The 23,244-nt window shown below is 54.5% G+C and overlaps 1 protein-coding gene across 4 annotated transcripts in view; it reads right to left on the reverse strand.

Moving 5' to 3' along the window:
• Positions 1-833: 833 nt before the first annotated feature.
• Positions 834-23,244, reverse strand: part of GRIK5 (glutamate ionotropic receptor kainate type subunit 5) — a 51,415-nt gene continuing 29,004 nt past the window's right edge. For 2 of the 4 annotated variants that reach the window (XM_032614093.1, XM_032614095.1), the window contains 8 exons: positions 14,207-14,323; positions 13,928-14,037; positions 13,345-13,518; positions 8,567-8,732; positions 7,788-8,013; positions 5,835-5,963; positions 5,619-5,740; positions 866-1,838 (listed from right to left, as the gene is read on the reverse strand). In XM_032614093.1, coding sequence (XP_032469984.1) covers positions 1,410-1,838; positions 5,619-5,740; positions 5,835-5,963; positions 7,788-8,013; positions 8,567-8,732; positions 13,345-13,518; positions 13,928-14,037; positions 14,207-14,323 — 1,473 coding nt within the window. In that variant the 3' untranslated portion in view covers positions 866-1,409. Of the gene's footprint in view, positions 1,839-5,618; positions 5,741-5,834; positions 5,964-7,787; positions 8,014-8,566; positions 8,733-13,344; positions 13,519-13,927; positions 14,038-14,206; positions 14,324-23,244 lie in introns of all 4 variants that reach the window. The other 2 variants (XM_032614094.1, XR_004347034.1) reach the window with 2 other exon arrangements.

Raw genomic sequence — 23,244 nt, forward strand, 5'->3', positions numbered from 1 at the left:
ATCTCTCTCTGAGCCCCCCCATAGTCTCTCCCCGTCTCTACCCCATCTCTGTCTCTTCCCTTTCTGTCTCTCCGCCATCCTCTCCCCATCTCTTTCTTTCTCTCCACCTCTCCATCTCTCCCCCTTCCACTTGGCCTCGTTTTGGTTCTGGCTGTGTGACCTTCACTTGTCCTTTCTCAGCTGCAGTTTCCACAGAAACCTCCAGCCGGGCGGGGGAGGGCGTGGACAGAAAGCAGACCCACCCTTCTCCCCGCTCAACCAGCCGTCAGCCTACCCCGCCCCACCTCCTCCCTCCCCCCGACTGGGATTTCTCACTTCCTCTCTTGGGGGCTGGGGAGGTACGTTCTCAGCAGAAACACAGGGTCGCAGTCACACAGCTGAAGGTGGGTTCACGGATGTACACACATACACACATGCACATGACTACAAAGTCATGACACATCACCCTGGCCCAGGCACACACTTGCCACCAGACGGGCCACCCAGGCACCACCACACTGAACTGTTCACTCACCCTCCCCTCCCCCAGCCCCATCTGGTTTCTGTCTTTCTCTGTCTCCTTTTCCTGGTGTCTCCGCCTCTCCAGATCCCTGAATCTCTCTCCATCTGTCTCAGGGTCTCTGTCGCAGCCTCCTTCTGTCCTGAGAGAAGGTCAGTGGAGAAGGGCCAGCTGCCCGGACCTGGGCTGACCTGCTGTCTGTGGGCAGGGCGAAGAATCGAGAGAGTGCAGGAGTGACTATCCAGTCTGTGGTTCTCAGCAGACTCCCTGAAGGGGGAAGCCCAAGCCTTCAGTGCCCTCGCACCCCTAGGAAATGAGACCCGGGTATCCCCAGTTTTGGGGTTTTGTTCTTTTTTTATTCCAACGGGGACTGGGGTGTGGTAGGGGGAGGGATGGGGGCCCCAACTGACCCCCTCCCTGTGGGGGTCTCATAGAAATTCCGAGGTTTCTCCCCAAAAAAAAGAGAGAAAGAGAAGAGTCGAGGGGCACCAGGGGACACCCATCTGCCCAGAGGCCTCCCACTTCTCCAGAAGTGGGGAGGGCTGCGTTAAGTCTTGGGGAGCCCGAGCAGTCCCAGGATGGGGTTCTCCCCGCGAACTGCTTTCCGCTTCCGGGAACAGCCCCTGCAGTCCTCGGCCCCTGGAGTCCTCGGTTCCTGCGCTCCTCTTGTTCGCAGTGGGGGACGGAGTGCGGGCGTCCGCGGCACCCTCTGGCGAGTCCACTAGGGGGCGCAGGCAGGTTCCGGAGCCGAGCCTCAAACTTCACCGGGAACCAAAGGCAAAATCGCGGCGTCCGGCGCGCGGGGGCACAAGTCCCGTCCCTCGCCCACCAGGGAAGCGAGGGCGGCCGGGGCCTGGGACGAGCCCAGTCCCTGCGGTCAGTCCGGGCGCCCGCCCGGCCCCGCCCATGATCACTCGTGCTCGGCCAGCTCGCGGGGGCCGGCGGGGCCGGGCCGGGACCGGGGCGGGCTGGTGGCTTCAGCGGGGGCGCCCAGGCCACGCGGGGGCGCGCCGGCTCCGGAGGCCCGCAGCGCCTGGATGCGCCGGCACTCCTGACAGACACGCACGTGGGTGCAAGGGGTGGGGGCGGGGGGCCGGGCCCCGCCGGGCGGTCCCGGATCGTCCAGGAGGCGCTGGGGGCCCCCGTGCGCGCTGCCAGCATCCCCGCCCGCGCCGGCGGAGTAGAGCTTGCCGTTGCTGAGGCGCATCTCGCGGACGGCGCGTAGCGACAGTAGGGCCCGGCTTGGGCCTCCCGGGCGCCGGCGCCGGCGAGAACGCGACGTCTTGCGGCAGGACACCGCGTGCCGCAGCTCCTGCAGCATCTCCTGGCACACCGACACCTGGGGGCGGCGCGGGGCGCGGTGGTCACTGCCTGCGACCTCCTTGCCGCCGCCCCTCGCCGCTCCTTTCCCCTCTGATCCTCTCGGAAACCTCCACACCCTCCTGCTCTCCCCGCCCCACCTCTGTGTTCACCTCTCTTTCTCTTTCCTGCAAGCCCTTTCACCTCCTCTCTTCCTTCCACCCTTTCCTCATTTCCCATTCTCTTCCCTCACAATTCCCTTATTTCCCCGTGCTCTTCCTGTCTCCTCTCTCCACCTCTCAACTCCTGTCTCTCCTCCACTTCTCGCTCCCGTCTCCATTCTTCTTTGGATTTGTTCTTATATCTGCCCTTCACCTCCGATCCACGCTCCTCTCTTCCTACTCCTTCCTCTTGCCTTTTCACTCGAAAGTTTCTAACTGCTTCTAGTCCTTCCCTCGTACTCATTCTCCATCCTCGGCCACCGATTCATGCACGCACTATTGCCAGACGTATTTGCTGACCACCTACTGTGTTCCAGGCACTGTTTCAGGCACTGGAGATACAGCAGAGAACAAAACAGACAGAAGTCCCGGCCCTCATGGAGGTTATATTCCAGTGTGCAGAGACAAAACATAAATATGTAAATATAAGTTGTATGTTAGATGGTGATGAGTGCTTTGGAAAAAAATTAAATTGGGAAAATAGGTGGGGGTGTGGGTGGGGAGTGATGCTGAATTTTGAGATGGGTCCTTAGGGGAGACTCATTGAGAAGAGGAACTGCAAGTAGACAAACGCAGTGCAGGATGAGCTGCGTGGGGCCTGGCAGGAGGGAAGGCAGACCGTTCAGCTGGTTACAGGTGTGAGGTGCTGGAGGAATGTGGAGCAGGTCAGGGTGGCCAAGGTGCAGTGGGCAAAGGGGAGAGGGAGGAGGGGAGGTCAGGGAGCAACGGGGGCCGGCTTGTGTAAGGCCCAGAGGCCACGGTAAGGGTTTGGCTTTTACTCTGAGCCAGACGGGAGCCACTGGAGAGTTTTAAGCATAGGACTGCTGTGCTTTCACAGGATCACTCTGGAGCTGTGCTGAGAACAGACTGTAGGGAGGCCAAGGGCAAGAGCAGGGGGCCCACTAGGAAGCTGCTACAGTCACCAGAGATCAGATAGAGGGCGTGAGAAAGAGGGAGGAGTGAAGGGTGACTCCACATATTTTGGCCTGAGCAACTGGAATGATGGCATTGCCTGATGGGTGGGCAGGAGCTCTGTGTTGGCCACAAGACGTCACACACTACCTGGTGGACATCCACGTGGAGATGTCAAGTGTGGAGCTGAATATACAAACCGTGTGGACATCCACGTGGAGATGTCCAGTGTGGAGCTGAATTTACAAACCGTGGGTTCAGGGAGAGGTCCCTGTAAGGGATACACATTTGAAGGTTATGCTGCCCCTGGGGTGTTCACACCCTTGTGTACTCCCCTTTGCCTTTGTATGAGGTTCACTCTGTGACCAATAGAATAAGGCTAGGTCAGCTGACACTTTGGCTTCTTCCTGACTCTCTCTTGCATCACTCGCTCTGGGGAAACTCAGCTGCCACGGCGTGAGGACACTCAAGCGGCCCTATGGAGAAGTCCCTGTGTGAGGAACCGAGGCCTCCTGCCAACTGCTATGTGAATGAGTGTATTTTTATTCTCTCTATCTTAGGATGTTTTGACATCTGAAACATCTTGCTAGCCAGGGAGAGACTGCCCTCCCAGAGCTAGCCAATTGTTAGGGATAGCAGAAGGCTGGGAACCTGCCTTTCGCATGAAAACCAACCAATCCTGAGTCTATACACCCCCTTTATCTGACTCTCACACATCAAGCCAATATTTCCCCTGCCCTAAATCAACCCAGGGCCGGGTACCAGACAATTAGAGACCACCCCTCTCGTCCAGAGCCTGCTGACATACGCACACTGCCCAGTCCTAGGCCGTTTCCTTAGCTGCCTTGCCTTTCTCATGGAAACCCCAATAAAGGCTCTGCCCTAGGTTTCTCTCTCCCTTCTTCTGCGTCCTGACCAAATCTGGTGCTTTCCTTGTGGCCCTATGTGGCGTGGTAGGCCCCCTCCTGCCAGGTAATGTAAGTAATAAATTCTTCTTTCACTGGCATTGGCCTCTTCTGCTCAGTCACTTCCATAAATTAAAACCCCACAGGTACATTTTGAGACAGTAAGCCATCCTGGAAGTGGATCCTCCAGCCCCAGTCGAGCCTCCAGACAACAGCAGCCCCAGCCAACATCATGACCATGACCTTACCAGAGACACTGGGCAGCCAGAACCACCCAGCTAAGCTGCTCCCAGATTCCTGACCTAGGGACACTGTGAACTGATAGAAGTTTGCTGTTTTAAGTTGCTAAACTGGGGGATAATTTGTTACATAGATAAATAATACAGGAGTCATCAGCATACAGATGGTCTTACAAACCATTTGGCTGGATGGGATCACCAAGAGAAGGGAGAAAGAGAAGAGAAGAAGTCCAAGGATCGAGCCCTAGGGTGCCCCAACAAAACAGTGCCCGAGAGGTAGGAGGAAAATGAGGCAGGAGCAGGGAAGAGAGCATTGTGAGGAGAGAGTGATGGGCTGTGCTGAAGCCCATGGCTGCCTCATGGTGATGAGGCCGGAGACTCAGGCGCTGGATTTCAGATGCGGAGGTCACTGGTGGCAAGACTGGCTGCAGAAGAGAGGTGGGGACAGAAGCTGGATGGGAGTGTGTCCAAGAAGGAATGGGAGGACAGAAACTGGAAACAGCAGAGGGACACACCCTGTCAAGGCTACAACAGAAGGGGAGAAATGGGGTGGTGACTAGGAGGGGAAATGGGGTCCAGAGAGGGTTCCTTGAAGATGGGAGAAATGACAGCACATCTGTATGCTGCCGGGCTTGATCCAGTAGAGGGAGAAAAGCTGATGATGCTGGAGGGAAGGAGAGAACAGCTGAGGAATGTCCTTGGGAAGGCGAGAGAGGAGGAGACAGGGCGCACGCGGAGAAGCCTTAGCGAGGAGCGTGGATGTTCATCTAGAGTCACTAACGGGGCGAGTGGAGAAAGCATGAGGGTAGCTGGATGTAGAGGTGGGGCTTGGCATGCTTTCCGACTCCTCTGCTTTTCTCAGGCCAGGAGAAGCAAGGTCATGGGCTCAAAGCAAGGGCGGGGGAGGGGCTGGAGGCTGGCAGAGAGAGGGAAAGGTTGGAATCGCGGAGGAGCACGGGGGCCCGCGGGGTTAGCATTGGAGTATGGCTGGGGACCACCATGCCCGAGTGTGGGCTGAGACCGGCCAGCAAGTTGGTCTTCCTGCTGTCGCATTCAGCTGCATTCTCCTTGCCCCTGTCTCTCCTCCTATTTCTTCTTGCTTTACCACCTCATTCTTTCCCCGTAACCTTCTCTCTCTGCTCCTCCACACTCCTTCCCCTGCATCCTCATCTCTGCCTGCGTCCTCTTCCCCCTCTGTCCTTCCTCACGTCCATGGACCCTCTCTACCGTCTTCCATCTGCTGTCACCTCTTTTTTTTTTTTTTTCCTGGCCGCACCGCGGCTTGTGGGATCTTAGTTTTTTCCCCCATCAGCGATCAAACCTGGGCCCTCTGCAGTGACAGCGCAGAGTCCTAACAGTTCCCTGCTCTCACCTCTTCATGGACCTCCTGGACCCCTGGAGTCGCTCCGATCCTCTCACGTCCCCAGCTCCCAGCCCCCCAACCCTCGCATTCCTCCAGTAACGGCTCCCAATGCCATAGTGTTCACACCCCCTGCCCCCGGGGTCCCACTTCTTCCCACACAACCTTCGCCAGCCCCCTCACCTCTTCTGACTCTGCCGACCTCCGCGTGGACCATATGAATTCCATGACTGCCACGAAGACAGCAATGATGAGGCCACAGATGAGCACGACAAAAATGCCGCCGATGTTCTCCATGCCCAAGCCTGGGGGTGGAGGGGGAGAGCCAGGGGTCGGGCCGCGTGGGCCAGGGGTGGCAAGGGGCCTTTGGGAAGGGCACGGCGTGCAGGGGTGGCTGACCTTTAGCTCGATGGTCCTCTTCCTTGGGGCACCGGCTCCCCTCCCACCACTTGCGCTTCAGGATCTCCAGCCGGTTGTTCTCCTGAAGCTGCAGAATGGCCAGTGTGATCTCATCCCGGAATGGGGAGCCTGGACCGGGCACACGGTGGCGTGGACAGTCATCGGGACCCTGGAGCCCTGCCGGCCCAAGCCCCAGATGTTCCCTCCCCTCTGCAGCTGCTCTCCTCCCACCTCTGCAGCATCCCCAGCATCTTCCCTGTCCACCTTCAAATCTGACTACTGCTCGCCACCTCCCCTGCAACCACCCCTGGGCCAAGCCCCCACTTGTCACATTTGTCACCGTTCCCCTCTCCCTGTGCCCGCCCCTCACTCTCTCCCCGCCAGGCTCTTCTCAACACAGCAGCCAGAGGGACAGTGTCAGAAACACAGCCAGAGATCATGCCTCTCTGGTGCTTAAAACTCTCCAACAGCTCTGTCTGCAGCTAGAAAAAAAAATCTTCAAATGTTCAACAAGATTCTGCGTTCACTGGTCCCACCACCTGGGGCTCCCTTAGGACCTTTGCCTCTGCCTGGAATGTTCCTTCCCTCACTTCCTCAGGACTCTGCTCACGGGGTGCCTTAGGGGCTCTTCTCTAACTCTATTTAAAATGACAGCAAGCACCCCACTCCCTGTCCATCTCTTCCCCTTATTTACTTCAGAGCAGTTGACACTGCTTGACATCACATTATAAAGCTATGTGTTTACTGTCTGTCTGCACCCCTAGTAGACGGCTGGAGGTGAGAGCTGAGCAGCTAGCTCCCCGCTGTGGCATCCCAGCACCCAGAGCAGTCCTGGCACACAGTAGGACATCAGATCTGCCAAGTGAGCGAATCCCCAGCCACACCTCTCCTCTGCGTGGCCCCAACCCTGGACCACCTCTCTCCTCTCTACCCTCAGATCCTCCCGTTAAACCATCCTTGGGCCCCAAACACCCCACCCATATCCTACCCTCTACTCATTTCTTCATTTACCACTATAATTCTTGAGCATCTACCAGGTGCCAGGAACTAGGGATGCAGGCAGGTGGGGTGATTGGTATTCATCAGGCACCTACTATGTGCCAGACCCTTGGTCCGCAGAAGCGTATTTAAGTCTCAGGATAATCCCGTGAGGCGCGTGTTACCACCCTCATTATCTGCATGAAGCAGGCGACACTCCTGCCTGAGTCAGGGAGGAAGCTGGGATTTGAATCCAGGTTGTTGTGACTCCAGAGCCTGTCCCTCAAAGCACCAGGCTATACTGCTTCCCTGATACAGCACTGACCCTACCACAAAGCTGCTAAGATTTGGGGTAATTTGTTATGTAGTCATAGCTAAGAAATGCAGTGGTCATCAGAATATAGGTGGGTTTAAAAGCCGAAATGCCAAAATTTGGTGGCAAAATTGGTGGTGAGTTTCCAGCACCAAGCCCTGGAAAAGCATGTCCAAGTCTCCCTAGCAGATCCATCCATCATTCTTCCTCCCTCCCTCCTTCCCTCTCTCCCTCCCTTCCACCCATCCAGCAACGTCCATTACGTTGCTGGAACACCTGCTCTGAGCCAGGCTGTGGGTTTGGTGCAGAGAATATGAAGTAAATAAAACCAGGTCCTCACCCTCGAGGGGCCCTCGGACCAATGGGGGAAGGCAGCAAGCCTCACGGCTCACACGCACCGACTTGTGCACAGTATCACCGGGTTCTCCCAACAGCCCTCCAGGGCTGGAGCTGATCATTCCTAGGCCTGTTTATATGCAGGTGGAGGGTGCAGAGGCTCAGGGAGGTGGCATCACCTTCCCAAGGTCACACAGCTAGGAGGCCACACACACACACCCAGCCTGCTCGGGAAGGGCCTGGCCTGCCCCCTGGCCGGCTCACACAGCTTGGTTCCAGCTGCCTGGGAACCCACGGCCTCCCACCCCACCCCACTGCCGCCGTACCCAGCGGCATGCCGATGCCGTAGCCCTTGGTGTCGAGGAGACCCCCGATCTGGGTGAGGTTGCAGTTGAGGCGCCGGTGGTACTCGTTCATGGTGGACTCGAGCAGGAAGGCGTAGCGGGAGTTGAGGACGCGGGCGATGCCCTCCTCTGTGCTCTTGACAAACACGCTGGGCTGCTTCGACTGCATGTAGTTCCACATGCGCTGGTACGTCTGGTACCGTGAGTTCTGGGCAGAGGGCGCATGAGGGGAAGGCGGGTGAGGGTCTTTCCACTCCTGCCTTTCCCCTGAGCCCTGTCCCCTGCCCTCTAGAAAGTCTCCCTCAACCCGAGAGAGCGGGGAGACCAGAGGAAGACAGGAAGAGCCAAAGACAGAGGAGACGCACAAGACAGACAGACTGCTCAGGGCCAGATCCAAGCCAACCCCACACCCACCAGCCCAGCGAGGATCCTGAGGACCGAAGGCTTGGGAAGACGCAGCCACAGCCTGTTCTTCAACCCTTTTTCTCTCTTCCACCCCTGGGCCTGGGCTCGGCTTGACACCCGGCCCTGTCTTCCCAGTGTTCCCAGGCCTTATTCAGAGAAGCTGGGAGCAGATGCTCAACCATATATACCCAGGGCCCAGCCTGCTTCAGGGAGACCTGCGTCCAAGCCAAACAGGACAGCTTACTTACTTCCTACGGGCCCCGTGGGAACTTTCTGAGGAATGCACTGCCCTACCCTGAGCTGCTGTGCACAGCGGGGATCCCGAAACCAAGCCTGGGTGGCTCCGGGGGCCCCACCTGAAAGAAGGTCATGGTGGAGCCAGCGTGGATGGTGCCATACTCAATGTTGGTCTGGTCCGCCAGGTCGTCGGCCGACTCCACAGGCACCTCCATGCGTTGCACGGTGAGGAAGGCAGCCAGGTTGGCCGTGTAGGAGGAGATGATGATCAAGGTGAAGGCCCACCTGGGGAGGGGAGGGGTGAGCTACAGGTTGGAGCCACCACTGCCACCCTGCCCCTGTGGCCATGCGCCCCACTGGTGGTGCCCCCCTCAGTGACCCCAGCATCTAGAAGGCTGACTGCTGACTAGTGGAGGGGCTGGGAGCATGGAATCTGGAGCCAGATTCGTTGGGTTTAAAATTGCTTTCAGAGGGCTTCCCTGGTGGCTCAGTGGTTAAGAATCTGCCTGCCAATGCAGGGGACACGGGTTCGAGCTCTGGCCCGGGAAGATTCCACATGCCATGGAGCAACTAAGCCCCGTGCGCCACAACTACTGAGCCTGTGCTCTAGACCCCGCGAGCCACAACTACTGAGCCTGCGTGCCACAACTACTGAAGCCCGTGCGCCTACAGCCTGTGCTCCGCAACAAGAGAAGCCACCACGATGAGAAGCCCGTGCACCGCAACGAAGAGTAGCCCCCGCTCGCCGCAACTAGGGAAAGCCCGCGCGCAGCAACAAAGACCCAACGCAGCCAAAAATAAATAAATTAATTAAAAGAAAAGAAACGTTGATTTCCAAGGCAGAGCTGTCCTGAACCATGACGAGCCCTTGGGTGTGGCGGCAGGAGGCTATGGCCCGTGTGGACATGAGATGAGGGGCCCAGGAGGGGAGTTCTGGCCGAGCTGCTGCTATTCAGGGGGCGGCCAAGTCCCTAGAGCACTGGCACCCACCCCCACCGCCCTACCACCAGCCCTGGCTTGCTGAATCACCAGGCCGAGGTCACATCTGGAGATTAAGAAACATCTGTTGAATGACTGAATGTGGGGGACGACTCGGGGTGGAGACAAGAGTGAGCCTGGGGTTAAAGGGGTCAAAGGTGAGAGAGGGGACATGACTGGGGGCTTCCTGGGTGACAGCGATGGGAAGGGGCAGGGAACACCCAGCTGGGGAAGAGGGTCCCTGACTGAGGAGCAGAAGGGATGGGCTGTAGAGAGTTGGTCACTGGTCCCCCACCTGACTGGGGGACTCGGCCAGATTTGTCACAGCGGGTCCCTTCATGCCCTGTCAGCCACCTCCTCACACATGCCTCCCTCTCATGCCTGGCTGGAATGCGCCTCCCTCTCTCTTTGGCAGGCATGCCTCTGTTTGCACCTTCAGATGAAACAGCCTAGATGGCACCTCCTCAGAGGGGCCCTTCCCGAGCACCCTCATTCTCCACTGTTCTCTTTCACTGCACCCTGTTTGGTTCTTCAATAGTGCAGTTTACATACATCTGATACATCATTATATTAAAAATGTTAATAAAGTTTAGTCGGGGTGTGTGGTAGGCAGAAGAAAGGCTTGCCCCCCAAAGATGTCTACATGCTCATCCCTGGAACTTGTGAGTATGTTCCCTCACAGGGTAAAAGGGTCTTTGCAGATATGATTAAGTTAAGAGTCTTGAGATGGGGAGATTAGCCTGGATTATCCTGTTGGGCCCATGGAATCACAAGGGTCCTTATGCGGAAGAAGGAGGTCAGAGTCAGAGAGAGAGATTTGAAGACGTTATGCTGTTGGCTTTGAAGATGGAGGAAGGGGTCACAAGCCCAGGAACGCAGGCGGCTTCTAAAAGCTGGAAAAGGCAAGGAAATGGATTCTCCCCCAAAGCCTCCAGAAGAACTGGCCCTGCCAACACCCTGATTTTAGCACAGTCATATCTATTTTGCACTTCTGACCTCCAGAACTATAAGAGAATAAATTTATGTTGTTTTTAAGCCACGAAGTTTGTGGTAATTTGTTGCAGCAGCAACAGGAAATGAATACAGGGTATAACTCCTGACATGATGCCAATTCCAAAATGTTAAAAAAAAAAAATCATCAAGATTCAAAAGTTTAGGGATCTGGTGGTCCAGTGGTTAGGACTCCGAGCTTCTACTGCAGGGTGCACGGTTTCGATCCCTGGTCAGGGAACTAAGATCCCACATGCCACATGGCACATCCAGAAAATTTTTAAAATTAAAGAAAAAAAAGTAGGGGCTTCCCTGGTGGCGCAGTGGTTGAGACTCCGCCTGCCGATGCAGGGGACATGGGTTCGTGCCCCGGTCCGGGAGGATCCCACATGCCGCGGAGCGGCTGGGCCCGTGAGCCATGGCCGCTGAGGCTGCGCGTCTGGAGCCTGTGCTCCGCAACGGGAGGCCACAACAGTGAGAGGCCCGCATACCGCAAAATAAATAAAGAAAGAAAGAAAATAAAGAAAAAAAAACGTTTCAAAGCCCTGCTGCAACTAAGGAGCCCACATGCTGCAACTAAGGATCTCTGGAGCCACAACTAAGGAGTCCGCCGGGTACAACTAAGACCTGGTGCAACCAAAACAAACAAACAAAAAGTTTCAAAGCCAATGGACCAAGCAAATTGCAAACAACTGCCAGATGGTAGTTAGCCTCGCTTAGCTGGGAAAGAAAAAAACCTGCCACCATTATGGTTAGTCCTGAAGAAACAAGTTTTGAATCAAACAGTATCTTCGGGACATATTCTTGGCATAAAATATGATGTCCTTGGGCTTCCCTGGTGGTGCAGTGGTTGAGAGTCCGCCTGCCGATGCAGGGGACACGGGTTCGTGCCCCGGTCTGGGAAGATCCCACATGCTGCGGAGCGGCTGGGCCCGTGGGCCATGGCCGCTGAGCCTGCGCGTCCGGAGCCTGTGCTCCACAACGGGAGAGGCCACAGCAGTGAGAGGCCCGCGTACTGCAAAAAAAAAAAAAAAAAAAAAAAAAAAAAAAAAAAAATATGATGTCCTTGTGTTTATTTATCTCTTTATTCTCAGTTCCTTTTCCTCTTGAGGACTGATTTTCCACCTGAGTGCCTGGCACATGGAAGGGCTTGAGAAGCACCTCTTGCTGAATGACTACTGAGCATGGATCCTGACTGATGGGGAGGAGGCCCAATGCCTCAGTTTGCCCTGGAGAGGCACCCAGGGCCTACAGGGTGGGTGGCACTGGGGCGGGAGGCTGGCTCAGCCCAGCCCTGCCTCTAGCCAAATGCATGCTCTTTAGCAAACCACTTCCTCTCTCTGGGTCTCGATCTTCTAATCCATAAAACCAGAGAATATTCCTTATCCTAAGCTCCTCCTCGGCTTTCTGTGGTTCTAATGAGGAAAAGGAGCTGAGAAGAGTTATATGAACTGCAACCAAGCCCAGCTGCTGTTTCAAAGATAGGGTGGCAAATGTGAGTGTTTATGGAAGCCAGGCCAGAAAGTGACTGAAGGGGGACTTCCCTGGCGGCGCAGTGGTTAGGAATCTGCCTGCCAATGCAGGGGACACGGGTTCAAGCCCCGGTCAGGGAAGATCCCACAGGCCGCGGAGCAACTAAGCCCGTGTGTCACAACTACTGAGCCTGCGCTCTAGAGCCCTCGAGCCACAACTACTGAGCCCACGAGCCACAACTACTGAGCCCTCGAGCCACAACTACTGAGCCCTCGAGCCACAACTACTGAGTCCGTGCACCACAGCTACTGAAGCCCGCGCACCTAGAGCCCGTGCTCCGCAACAAGAGAAGCCACCGCGATGAGAAGCCCGCGCACCGCAGTGAAGAGTAGCCCCCGCTCACCACAGCTAGAGAAAGCTCGTGCACAGCAACAAATAGCCAATGCAGCCAAAAAAAAAAAAATTAAAAAAAAAAAGTGACTGAAGGAGGGAGAGAAGACTGAGGCCAGTGGAACAGGCATCGAGGCCAGGTGGGAACGCCAGCCGAGCACTACCAGATCTCCCAAATCTTTGAGAAAAGTGAGAAATCTGAATTTGGGGAGTTTCCTGGTGGCCTAGTGGTTAGGATTCCGGGCTTTCACTGCTGTGCCCCGGAACAAAGATCCCGCAAGCCGCGCAGCGTGGCCAAAACAAAACAAAACAAAAAGAGATATCTGAATTTGTATGTGAATTTACCCAATTTTTAAATGCCAACTAATTCAAAATCTTTTAAACTATGGGCCAGACACCACCAGTTGTCAGTGTCTGCTCTCTGACACATAGGTTCTTGGAGCTTGTCTTGGTGGCAAAATAAGTTCCGTTCAAAATAAGTTACTGGGTCTGGGTAATTCCCTGGCAGTCCAGTGGTTGGGACTTGGTGCGTTCACTGCTGAGGGTCCGAGTTCAATCCCTGGTCAAGGAACTAACATCCCACAAGCCATGCGAGGTGTGGCCAAAAAAAAAAAGTTACGGGATCCACGTGGGACTTTGAGGGAGCAGGTATCCCTGTCCGGGGCCTCAGCCTCAACGTCTGGACAGTGAAGGCTGTCCTGGCTCAAGGATTCCAGTGTCTCTGTGATTGCCCGGGCAATGTCCGAGACAGCAGTAACAATGCCAATACTGTCCTGATTATAACCCCTCAGGTCAGCAGAAGCACCTTCCCATCCCTTAGCCACACCGAATCCTTACAACCTGAGACATGGGCATTTTTATCCCCATTTATCAGATGAGGAGACTGAGGCATGGAGACCCAAGGTCACACAGCCAGTGAGTGGCAGAGCTGGGGCTCAGCTGCCTCCACCCCATTCCCTGTCACACAGCTTGTGTGGGTCACGGGAATGGGCCCAGGCCTCAGAACCCCCCCGCCCTCCTCCCCACCTCCGTCAACCCCGACTGGGGCAGACAGACAGCCTCTCACCAGACTCCGCTGACGCAGCGTGTGGACAGCGCCCGGGGCATGATCTCCGAACCCTGCTGCATGAAGCCCCCCACGGGGAACCAGAGGCTGTTGCCCAGCGTGTACTGATTCTCCAGGATGTGGGGACGTGCCCGCAGGCACGGGTGTGGGTTATACCACTCGTAGGGGCTCAGCCTGTGGAGAGACACAGGGAATGGGGAGAAAAAGGAGAGGAACAGAGGAAAGAGAGCCACCGTGATCAAAAGAGATGGGGGGACAAAAACGGAGGGGAAGAGAGACAGAGATGGACAGAGAGAGACACACACACACACAGAGAAACAGAGACAGTGCAGGCAAAAGGGGAGGGGGACAGAAAGAACAGGAAGGGGAGAGACCCAGAGACAACCACGGAGCAAAAGTCAGAACCACAAGAAGGAAATACAGAGACAGGGCCAGAAAGGGAGAAGGGAGGGTGCAGGGAATCCAAGGCCCCAAGTGGAGGCCGAGGATGGTCCAGACAGACGACAGAAAGGTCAGGCATGGAGACCCCAGCTCGTGCTTCCTCCCCGCCCTCTCCTTCCCAGGCAGCAGGTAGTGGACTCACCTGGCGGCCAGGAACAGGACGCAGCTGACAGCCAGGTAGGCCAGAAGCATGAAGAGCCACACAGCAGGGGAGAAGGGGTCCAGGAAGGAAAAGTAGCCAGGCTTGCGGCCCTGGTGGGAGACGGAGTGAGAGCCGGAGCCACACAGACCTGAGCCCCTCCCCCAGCCCCGGGGCCCATGAGCCCCACCGGCCCATCCGAGGTCCAGCCCACAGCCTCTGCCTCCCTTGGATGTCCGGCCCCAGCACCAGCCCCCACCCCCACCTCCAGGGGAACCGTACCATGTGCACGCGGTAGAGGATGCTGATTCCCAGGGTCATGAAGGGTTTGGAAAAGTCGATGACCTTCTCCCGCTCAGCTGTGATGGTGAACGCAGCCACAGCCAGGTCTGCCTTCTGCTGGAGGGGAAGCAGGGCGGGGGTAGATGGGCGGGCCAGGGAGACAGATGGGCAGTTAGAGAGAACGCACTGAGGGAGCGACTTAGAATATCAGAAGCTGAGAGAGAGAGCCAAAGAGAGAGGACAGCAGAAGGAGCCAGGGGACTGGCTCCAAGAGTGCACCTCGGGCCTCCATTTGGATCCTTGTCATCTCACATCTGCTGTAAGCGGCTCCTGTGGCCTCCTTCCTGCCCGGCTGCCCTGCCTCATCCAATCTCTCCCACTTCCCAGTCAAGTTCATCATTAAGACCCTGCTTTATAAAACCTACCACTGACCCCCACCACTCCCACCATGCCGGGGTCCTGAAGAGAGAGCCTGAGATTGGAGTTGAGATGCCTGGACACTGACCCACTCAGGACCCTCTTGGAGCTTTGGTTTTCTTTTCTGTATGAACAATTAACAGGTAATATTTATCAAGTGCTTACTATGTGCCAGGTTCCATGCTAGATGTCACTTTATGTAGATTATTTTGTATAATCCTCTTAACAGCTCCCTGAGGGCCACTACTAGGCCCATTTTATAGAAGGGGAAACTGAGGCTCAGAGAGGCAAAGGCACTAGGGAGTAAAGGCAGGGGCTGGGGACCATAAAGCAGAGACATGACTTCCACTCTCCTGCCCCTGGCAGACACCAGGGACCTAGATGTGTGCATGAAGCCACCCCTGACACACAGGACCACGCCCGGCTCAGTTGAGGTAATGACCTCAGGAGAAGCTGCATGTGGTCTTGAGTCAGGGAGGGGTGGCTGGGGTCCAGGTCTGAAGTGGGTGGGGTATGGCAGAGAAAAGGGTGTGTGTTGGGGTCTCGCTGACACACTGGAATGCCTGATCCAAAGGGGCCATCTCGCTCTTGGCCAAGTGCACATCAGCCAGTCGTTAGCTGTGGGCAGGACACAAGCTGGGAAAAAACCTGGCACTTCACACACACACACTGCACACGTGAGCACTGTACACGGTCAGGTCTACACCACCAACATGTGCACACCGTGCCATATCCACACATGCGTGCCCAGACACAGGCTGACCCAGTGACATACTGTCCACGTGGACTCAGGCAGACAAACACGTGCCCTGTACGCGAGTGTAGGGAGGAGTGATGACATCGTGGGGGGCATTCCCTAGAGGCACAGTGCACACACCCGAACACGTGCCCTCACGTGTGCACATACGTGACAGAGGGGTCAGGGTGCTGGGAAGGGCCGGGGGTGGGAGTAGAGAGCCCCGGCTCTGCCCCAAGCTCACTGGGTGACCAGGGGCAGGGGCTTGCTTCCATGTCTCTGGGCCGCAGTTTGGTTCTCTGTAAAATTGGGTGGGAGGGGAGCGAGTTGTCTCCTGGATTTGGAACCCGGCTCCCAGGGTGCTCCTTCCAGGCATACTGATTCCATCCCCCAGGGCTCAACCGGGCCCCAGCAATGACTCCAAATTCAAGTAGAGTCCTCCTCCTGGGGCTGAAATAAGAGCCAAGGTCCTGGATCAGGGCCTGGGAGGAGGGACACACTCACCCCCCAAGGGGCTGAGACCGAGACCACATGAGGTAATACAGACTAGGACAGAACTGGGGTGGGGAGAGAGGGCACAGGCCCCAAAGATACTGCAAAGAGACGTGGCACAGGCTGAAAACAAAACCAAGGTCAGGGAGAGATCACGTGGACCCAAAATGAAATCCAGGGTCTAGGAGAAAAGAGATCTGAAAGGCAATTCGATGTCAGGGAAAGAGGACAGACCCAGAAGATTAACCAAGAGTAGAGAGAGACAGCACAGGTGAAGCAACTACGGCAGGGTGAGAGAGAGATGGCACGTCCCCAAGGCAGAATCCAGAGGCTGCCATGTGTGGCAAGGGCCCAGAACACACCGGATTCAGAGCATACCCCTGGGAATCCCTGGGTGTTGAGAGTAAGGAGTGGTTCCCCCACCCCTTTTTTTTTGGCCACACCCCACGGCTTGTGGGATCTTAGTTCCCCAACCAGGGATCGAACCCATGCCCTCGGCAGTGAAAGAGCAGAGTCCCAACCACTGGACCACCAGGGAATTCCCGGTTTTCTCCTTGTGCACTTGCCACTCTCGTAACTAATATGTGAATCGTTGTGAACAATGTTAGCTAATACAGGAATGTTTATTTTTATGCACCCACAGGAGGTCTGTCCTGGCAAAGGCCCCCCACGATAACCCATCAGCCTCCTCACTGGACCCCTGCCTCTGCTCATAACACTCCCCCCATCCAAAATGATAGTCACCTGTTTAAAAACCCTTGGGTGGCTTTTCCACTACACCTAAGACAGTGTCCAGGGTGGCTGGAGCAGAAAGGGGGGTGGGGTGGGAAATGCAGCAGAGTGGGGACCAGAGCCCTGCAGGGCTTTGCAGGCCAGGGGAAGGGGGCCGGATTCTACCCCAAGGGCAACAGAGGACATCACATCACAGGGTGTGAGCAGCAGAGGGTAACATGATCTGGCCGCCCTGAGAACAGATCACAGGGGCAAGAGTGGAAGCTGACTAAAGATGCCCACAGAGGTGCTGGGGGCGGGGCTAAGTAGAGGTGGAGAGGAGGTGGTCCGATTTGAGATGAATTCCGAATGGAGGACAGACAGATCCTTAAATGCTGCAAGTTCTTCTAGACCCCTCTCAGAGTCTTGGGAACCCCTGCCCCCTTTCCACCTCCTCCTCTTCCTCCTTCATTTCCCAAAAGGGACACCTGTTCCTTAGAGAAGGCTTCCCTTCCCAAGGGAACCCTGACAGTTTAATCTCTGGGACGAAATCAGGAAGAATCCAAATGATAAGCCACCTGTAGAAATGACAGGGGGATTGTCTAAATGCCTAAAAACCAACCAAAGCACTTGTGACTGTCCCTCTGCCCCAGCCCGCCCTGTACACCAGCTCTGTGCAGACCATCTGTGCTGTGCCATCAGCTCCCTGACAGGCTCTGCCAACAGGGGGCACTAGAGGAAAGCTGCAAGGCTGGAGGAAGGAGAGTTATCTGCTCCTTCTGGTCTACTCTCTGGTCCCCAGCCTTTCTGCGCCAAAGGCAGCAGCATTTCTTCCACAGGGCGGCAGACAAGTTCAGTCTGCAGCTTCCCAGCACTTGCAGAACCAGCCTCGCCCAGCCTTTCTTGGGGCACCAGCACCAGCTGGCGAGTGCCCCCTCCTCGGGGTCTAAGTTTCCGCCCCACAGAGCCCTTCCTCTAAGTTTCCGAGTTTCAGCTCTTCTCTTCTCCTTCAGAACTTGAGACAGAGCCACTTCCTGCCTTGCTACCTCCTTGATGCCTGAGAGAGAGCAAGGGTGTGTAAACTATGGCCCTCAGGCCAAGTCCCAACTGCCCGATTTTGTAAATAAAGTTTTATTGGAACACAGCCAGGCGCACTTGTTTAGGTATTGTCTACAACTGCTTTCCATACAATGGAAGAGTTGAGTAGTGACAGGATGACCTGGAAGCCAGTAATATTTACGTGTGGCCCCTTGCAGAAAAACTGCTGATTCCTGCCTTGGACTTCAACTTTTACCCTCTCAGTTAACTAGTTAGCAACTTTATTCCTAGTAAATAATTCTCTTCATTCAAATATCTGGGGACTTCCCTGGTGGCCCAGTGGTTGAGAATCTGCCTTCCAATGCAGGGGATGCGGGTTTGATCCCTGGTCAGGGAACTAAGATCCCACGTGCCACGGGGCAACTAAGCCCACGTGCCACAACTACTGAGGCTGTGTGCCACACCTAGAGAGAAGCCCATGGGCCACAACGAGAAGCCTGCACGCTGCAGCGGAGATCCTGCATGCCGCAACAAAGATCCCACATGCTGCAACTGAGACCCGACGCGGCCAAAAATTAAATAGATTAATAAATATTTTTAAAAACCCCACAAATATCTGGAGTGATTAGTTTCCCGGTAGGCCCCTGACTGATGCAAAAATGACAATACCCAGGTCACATGAGCGCTCAGGTCACGGGGTCACTCACTGTCCATGGGCAGGTGTTCAGTGCCTAGCAGGGCCCGGTAATGAGCAGTTTCTCAAAAGGAGAATAGTATCTGCAGAAAACAGCATGATTTGCTTCAAAACCCTAGAGGTCTGCATGCGAGTCACCTCTTGGTGCCTGCTTCCCTATTTGCCACCAGCACTCTACACTTCCCGGGATCTGCCGGGTCATCAGGCCCAGGTGGCAGATCAGCTTGCATGAAGCTAGGACCTGCTGCAGAGCTTTTGCATGCTCTGGGCCTCCCTCAACATGGAAAGCCTTACAGGTTGTTTGGTAAAGGGATTAAAGCAGCACACACAAGTTATACCCAGGTATAAGTTGTTGCTCAAATCCAAAAACCCCACCAGATATCCGCAATACCAGACAAACAGCAAAGGTCTGAGTTTCAGCTCTATGGGGACCCTCGTCTGAGTTTCTAAGGTTTAATCTTTCCAACTTCTTCCCCTTTCCCCTTAGCCCTCGGGGTGGTGGCTGCTTCCTCCAGCTGCTACCTTCAGGATCCATTAGATTTCTTTTTACTCTTTCGGTTAGTGGGTTAACAACTTTACATCTAGTTAACAATTTTTTTTTTTTTCGCTGCACTGCGTGGCTTGCAGAATCTTAGTTCCCTGATCAGGGGCTGAACCCGGGACCTCAGCAGTGAAAGCATGGAGTCCTAACCACTGGACCGCCAGGGAACCCCTAGTTAACAATCTTTGTATTAAATTCTCTCTGTTCAAATAGTTGATAAGAGGGGAAATCCCTGGCGGTCCAGTGGTTAAGACTCCGAACTTCCACTGCGGGGGGCACGGGTTCGATCTCTGGTCAGGGAACTAAGATCCCACATGCCTCGAGGTACAGCCAAAAAAAAAAAAAAAACAACAAAACAAAACAAAGAAACAAACAAAAATAGCTGATATGATTCTGTTCAAGTAACTGGTGCTGTTTTGTCTCCAGATTGGACACTGACTGACTGGTATCAGCCGTGGGTTTATTGCCAACCTCCTCGCTAAATGCTATTTCAGGCTACCAGCGTCAAGAGACCTAAGTTCTCAGTGTTCTATATCGGGGTCCCCAACCCCCGAACCGTGGACCGGCACCGGTCCGCAGCCTGTTAGGAACCAGGCCGCACAGCAGGAGGTGAGCGGCGGGCGAGTGAAGCTTCATCTGTCGCTGCCCATGGCTCCCCATCGCTCGCATTATCGCCTGAACCATCCCCCCGCCAGTCTGTGGAAAAACTGTCTTCCACGAAACCAGTCCCTGGTGCCAAAAAGGTTGGGAACTGCTGGTCTATATGATGGCAGAAAGCAAGAGAGTTGATGTCAGCCTGAGGCAAGACTGAAGGTTTATACTCCTGGCTTCTGGTGGTCCTTGGAAAGTGGTATGGAGGAAAAAGCATTTGCTACGTCAGTAGCTCACACCAGCTGCCAATGGCTGTGTTGACTTGCTCCAGTAAAGATACTTCATTTGGGCCAGCATCTGCGATTGGAGTCACCACCTGATTGCATTTACAAGAATCCACAGTCATTCTCCAAGATCCATCTGCCTACTGCACAGGCCAAACAGGCCAGTTGAACAGGGATGAGATCACTACCCCTGCTTCTTTCAGGCCGTTAATGGCGGCACTAATCTCTGCAATTCCTCCAAAGGATGTAGAATTGCTTTTGGATTACTATCCTGGAAAACAGGCGGAGGTCCAGGGGCTTCCACTGGCTCTTTCTACCGTAATGACCCTGACTCCACAGGTCAGAAAGCTTATTCCAATTATACAACCAGGACCTGGAAAAACACAGAGTGAGTCCAAGGGCCTATCAGGCCCACTCTGAGTGGAACTTGGGCTCAGACTCCATTTATCACTTGGCCACATAAGCCCTACTGTGGTCCACCAGACAAAGCAGGAAAAATCAAAATGACTTGCCATCTATGAAAATGACAGGAGGTTGTCTGAATATCTAAAAATCCATCAAAAGCCTCAGTGCCAAGAAGGAGCCTGTATAGAAACTGGTGTTAAAAAAGAAAAAAAAAAAAAGAAACTGATGTAGTCTTTCTGGAAAGCAGTTCAACGGTATATAACAAAAGCCTAACAAAAGCCATACGAAAGGTTTTCCTCTTTCACCTGGTAATTCTATTGAGATTCAATCCTAATCAGCTACAATGCAAGCCAAGCTTTTGTGCATAAAGATGTTTGCTTATGGTTGTTTTTAACAGCACAAACAAACATCTAAAAATACCTGGAAACAACTAAATATAAAAAATGCTTCAATAAATTACAGTACATCCACATGGGAGTTAATATGCAGCCATGTGACATTCTGTTTAGGTTAAAACAATGAGATATTTTTAGCCTCTCAGATTGGCAAAGGTTTTTTTAAAAGATTGATAATACCCATTGTTGGCAAGAGTGTGGAAAATTTGACATTCTCGTGAACTTTTGGTGGGAATAGAAATTGGTGGAACCTTTTTGAAGGACCATTTGGCCGTATATACTTAAAAAACATTCATACCCTTTGAACCAGTGCCTCCACCACTTGGAACTTATCCCTCAGGAATACCCCCACCAATCCAATTGATGGTAGCATTGTCTATGCCTGCAAAAACTGGAGACCACCCAAATATCCATCAATAGTGGACAAGTTAAATAATTCATGCTCAGTCACACAAGGAAATTCTTTTGTCTCCCCCTTGAATTTCAAATAGGCATCTCAAACAACCCACGCCCAGAGATAATTCTTACCCCCCCGACCCCCGACCCCACCAAGCTTCTCCTCCTATGTCCTCCCCATGGTGGAAACTGGCCTTGCCATTGGCCCAGCTGTTTAGCCAAACCCTGAGTCACTCTTGATTCCTCTCACCCTCTGGCACACATCCCACCTGGTGGTACACCTGACACAGCTACCACTCGAGCACAAGCCAGCATCTTCTCTCTTCCACACCTTCCAATGGCCTCTGAAATGGACCCCCTTGTCTCTACTCTTGGTCCACTACGGTTATTTCTCAGCAGCCAGAGTAATCATTTTTAAATGATTTTGAAATTAAATCAAGGTCCTATATCCATACAATGGAATATTAGTCAGCCCTAAAAGACAGTACTCATCATTTTACAGCGTGGACGAACTTCAAGCTCATCATGCTGTGTGAGAAGCCAGACACAAAAGGCCACATATTGGCTGATTCCATTTATATGAAATGTCTAGAATAAGTAAATCCATGGAGACAGAGAGCAGAGTGGTGGTTGCCGGGAGCTGGGGAAGGGGGGAATTGAGAGTGACTGCTTAATGGGTTCAGGTTTTCTTTGTGGGTCATGAAAATGTCTTGGAACTAGATAGAGGTGATGGTTGCACAACACTGTGAATATACTAAATGCCACTGAATTTGGTTAATTTTATGTTATATGAATTTCACCTCAATAAAAAAAAAAGAATAGGGCTTCCCTGGTGGCGCAGTGGTTGAGAGTCTGCCTGCTGATGCAGGGGATGCGGGTTCGTGCCCCGGTCCGGGAAGATCCCATGTGCTGCGGAGCAGCTGGGCCCGTGAGCCATGGCCGCTGAGCCTGTGTGTCCGGAGCCTGTGCTCCACAACGGGAGAGGCCAAAACAGTGAGAGGCCCGCGTACCGCCAAAAAATAAATAAATAAATAAATTAGATCATGACACTTTCCCTGCTTAAAACCTTCCAGTGACTTCATAACACAATAAAAACAACATCCAAAAAGAAGAAAAGGGACTTCCCTGGTGGCACAGTGGTTAAGAATCTGCCTGCCCATGCAGGGGACACAGGTTCAAGCCCTGGTCCGGGAAGATCCCACCTGCTGCGGAGCAACTAAGCCCGTGAGCCACAACTACTGAAGCACGCGCTCCTAGAACCCGTGCTCCGCAACAAGAGAAGCCATCACAGTAAGAAGCCCAGGCACCGCAGCGAAGAGTAGCCCCCGCTCTCTGCAACTAGAGAAAGCCTGCGTGCAACAATGAAGACCCAACGCAGCCAAAAATAAATAAATTAATTAATTTAAAAAGGAGGAAAAAAAGGGGGGGTTGATTCCCTGGCCATCCAGTGGTTGGGACGCGGTGCTTTCAATTCTGGGGCCCGGCTTCAATTCCAGGTCAGGGAACTAGGATCCTGCAAGCCACTTGGCTCCGCAAAAAAGAAAACAACAACAAGAACATGCAAACTCCTTACCTGCAAGGCCCCGGTAACTCAGGCTCTGTTCTGGGACCTCCAGCTTCCCCCTCACCCACTCCCCACAAAACTCTGTGAGGGAGGGAACATCATTCCCACTTCAAGAGGGGAAGCTAGTTCAGAGAGATGAAGTGGCTCACCAGGGACCACACGGGAAAGCGGGCAACCTGAAGCTGGCTCTGTCTGGCATCTAACCAGCCCACAGCTGTAGTGGACACCGTGGTGGTCGCCCAGACCCACCTTCCGGATCAGGCACTCATGGTACCAGGCGTTGGTGGCTGATTGCTCTGTAGGTGGAAGAACCCCTTTGCCCCAGGTCCTGACCCTCCCCGAGGACAGCCCTCATCCAATGACGTGTCGGTGGGGGGCATAAAAGCCTTCCCCCTTACCTCAGGGGGATGTCTTTTTTTTTTTTTTGCGGTACGCGGGCCTCTCACCGCTGTGGCCTCTCCCGTTGCGGAGCACAGGCTCCGGACGCGCAGGCTCAGCGGCCATGGCTCACGGGCCCAGCCGCTCCGCGGCATGTGGGATCCTCCCGGACCGGGGCACGAACCCGCGTCCCCTGCATCAGCAGGCGGACTCTCAACCACTGCGCCACCAGGGAAGCCCAGGGGGATGTCTTTGATGGCCATCCCAGCTCCAGAGCTGCCCGTGGGACGGCTGAGGTCCAGTCATGACTGCAACACAGCTCAACTCCTCCCTCTGCCCAGGCCTCCTCCTCCACTCGCTGCTTTCCAAGGGCACCGCACACACCTGCCTGCTAAT

The sequence above is a fragment of the Phocoena sinus genome, chromosome 19 (genome assembly GCF_008692025.1).
Source record: "Phocoena sinus isolate mPhoSin1 chromosome 19, mPhoSin1.pri, whole genome shotgun sequence".
NCBI classification, from domain to species: Eukaryota; Metazoa; Chordata; class Mammalia; order Artiodactyla; family Phocoenidae; genus Phocoena; species Phocoena sinus.